Source organism: Priapulus caudatus, unplaced genomic scaffold (assembly GCF_000485595.1).
Source record: "Priapulus caudatus unplaced genomic scaffold, Priapulus_caudatus-5.0.1 Scaffold1233, whole genome shotgun sequence".
Classification (NCBI taxonomy): domain Eukaryota; kingdom Metazoa; phylum Priapulida; class Priapulimorpha; order Priapulimorphida; family Priapulidae; genus Priapulus; species Priapulus caudatus.
The window spans coordinates 84163-86916 of record NW_014578294.1 but is presented as its reverse complement, the minus strand read 5'-3'; the positions used below and the strand labels follow the sequence as shown (position 1 = coordinate 86916).

General features: G+C 42.6%; 1 protein-coding gene across 1 annotated transcript; it reads left to right on the top strand.

Moving 5' to 3' along the window:
• Window positions 1-347: 347 nt before the first annotated feature.
• Window positions 348-1343, top strand: LOC106815907 (melanocortin receptor 5-like). The gene has a single exon (XM_014820435.1). The coding sequence runs from the start codon at window positions 348-350 to the stop codon at window positions 1341-1343; it is 996 nt and encodes a 331-aa protein (XP_014675921.1).
• The last annotated feature ends 1411 nt before the right edge of the window (window positions 1344-2754 follow it).

Genomic DNA, 2754 nt, shown 5'->3' with positions numbered 1-2754 from the left:
GACAATAGTGTCTTTCGTGTATCGAAACGATTCATACTCCACGAAACACGTGACGTACTTCTGCCTGATTGAGACATGGAGGCGTGACGGTAGGGTGAGGTAGGGCGAGACGGCAGCCTATGATTGGTTCACGGTAATAGGTTTAAATCGACACATGGTAAAAAAAGGAGTTGCTGCGCGCGCAAACAGAAGTATATAAAGGCATGCGTGATGCTACCTAGGCAGTCTCCAGCTCACGTCGTCATTGCCAATCTATGCAACATCTGAATTGTAGGTTGCACGAAGATTCGAAGACAGCAGCGTAACTCACAGAAACGTAGACTATTTTAAAGCTTCGCGCATCGACGATGGATGTGCCCTTGTTTTCAAATGAGAGCAACCTGACAATAAGCAGTCACCGGAACAACGCTGATGAGGATTACTCTGACGACGCAAATATCACTGCTATTAAAACACATACTAGATCACTAAACGTCCCATTGTTTGTACTGGTTTCGCTGTTTACAGCCGTAGGCAATGGTCTTGTGATTATCGTCATAGCAAAGATTCACAGACTGAGAACAGCAGCAAACATGACGATTGCTAATCTGGCCTGTTGTGACTTCGCACTCGGCAGTACACTCTGGGCAGGAGTCCTACGCCGTGACACGATGCCGCGGTGCGCCGTGCTTACGGGCTTTGCAATGACGCTTTTTCAGCTGTCGTTGATGGATATTGCACTCTGCACAATCAACAGATATGTGGCCATCGTGTATCCGTTACGCTACAACCAGCTGATGACTGCTGCTCGCACTGGTGTTCTCATAACTTTATCGACGACGTACGCGATTGTGATTGGGATCGCAGCAGCCATCCAAGTATCTTATCGCTGGGAGCCGCCTTCAATCTGCATCGTTGACCTAGAACTTTCGCCTGGATTCGCTTATTTCTTTTCCAGTCAATATATTATTCTGTTTATCTTCATGACTTACTGCTACGTCGTTATCGCAAGGATTGCCTGGGACCACACACGAAGGATGGCCGCAGCATCAGATGAGGAGAGAGAAGACATGTCCGCTTTGCACGCTACGCTGAAGATGTCCAAGATCGTACTTACAGTTGTCGGCACTTCGTTTATTTTGGTTTCACCGCACGTTCTTCACTTCATCTTAATCCACAGCTTCCCGTTCCGACTTCGAACACTTCGGTTTATTCGAGTAAATGCCATGGTACTTAATTCACTAATGAATCCAATCATCTACTTCTACAAGTACAAAGATTTTCGTCTAGCAGTGAGGGAACTATTTGGTTGTGCCACGTCCACTGTTAACCCATCTCAGCCGAACGTGGAGCAAGACCCTTAGTTAACTGGTAATGTGCTGACTGCAGTGTTAGATTGCATTTGGGCACTAGCCTGTTCACTTAAGATGTGTGTTTATATTACATCCTAGATGTTTCGCCATGTAATAGTTTTACGCTTAGATATCACATATATTTAATTTCTCAAAGGCGATAATGGAGCCACGAATTCATATTAGTTAAATAGATTAATATATAAATATATTATGGTAGATTAATATAACAGTTGTCTATATCAACGTAACGTCGCATACCGCCGCAATATATGTATATAAATATATATATATATATATAATATATATATATGGATATATAGATGTACATACTTATATATGTAGGCTTGCGTATAGCAGGCGAGGTAGGACACAATGGTATTTAGTGTCTATTATTAAAATCATTTATCGTTTGTGCATACTTCCATGCCTATGATTGGCTGAGAAAAAATAAGTTGACTCTGAGGCGTGTCAGAGAGACGCCGAACGCTCGCCGTCGCGCTCGCTAGGCGCCGCCTTCGAACGACCCTGCGCGAGCCGAGCGCCGAGCGAGAGTTTGCGGCGCAATTTGAAAGGCTGTTCGCTCATGGCGCGAGTTGTTTACAAGGATGGCGACGAAAACATCTGGCGGAATGCGAAACCAACATTTCTGACGTCAATCATTGCAATCTATTTCAACTTTATTCAACTTTTCCATCTCATTCCATTACTTCTAAATTCAATCGTATCAATTTCGTCTGCTAATTCGTTTAACAGTACTGTTTTCCATCGGCATAAAATCTGGCTGAATATCCAACCCTTCATGGGGGCCCGCCAATCTTGATCAAGCGAGCGCACAGCGAGCGCCAGCAAGCGGAGCGCTCGTGTATCGTTCAGAGAGGAGCGCTGCGATTCGGTCATGCGAGCGTTATCGCATCGAGAGCGCATCCTCTCCTGAAGCACGCCTCTGATTGTCGGGATATTAATAGTAGGGCTCAGGAAGATATAGGGTGATCCGCTAAGATGCCGTTATATCAGTGTGTTTTAGATAATGAAATGCATTAACCCTAATTCCTAACCCTAACACACCCTCACCCCAATTCTATAAAATAAAACAAAATTAGCCAAAAAATATATAAAATACTAAAGACAAAATTAAGCCAAATCAGACCGTCCCCATACGCGGATACTTATTCTCCCCTGTGCAACTTTTTCTGATTTAAGACTGTCACTAAAGGGAATATATGATAGCTCACTAAAATAATATATGATAACATTAATCAGAATTTGTGACTGTCACATTAATACCATTTGTGTCTATCATAATCAAATTCTTATGTTTCAAATATTCCCTCTCATATACGTATAATAATTATATACTATATTATATATAATGACAATTTTTCGAGAGAAGTAGGATGCTATATTACTTCCAATGTATGAT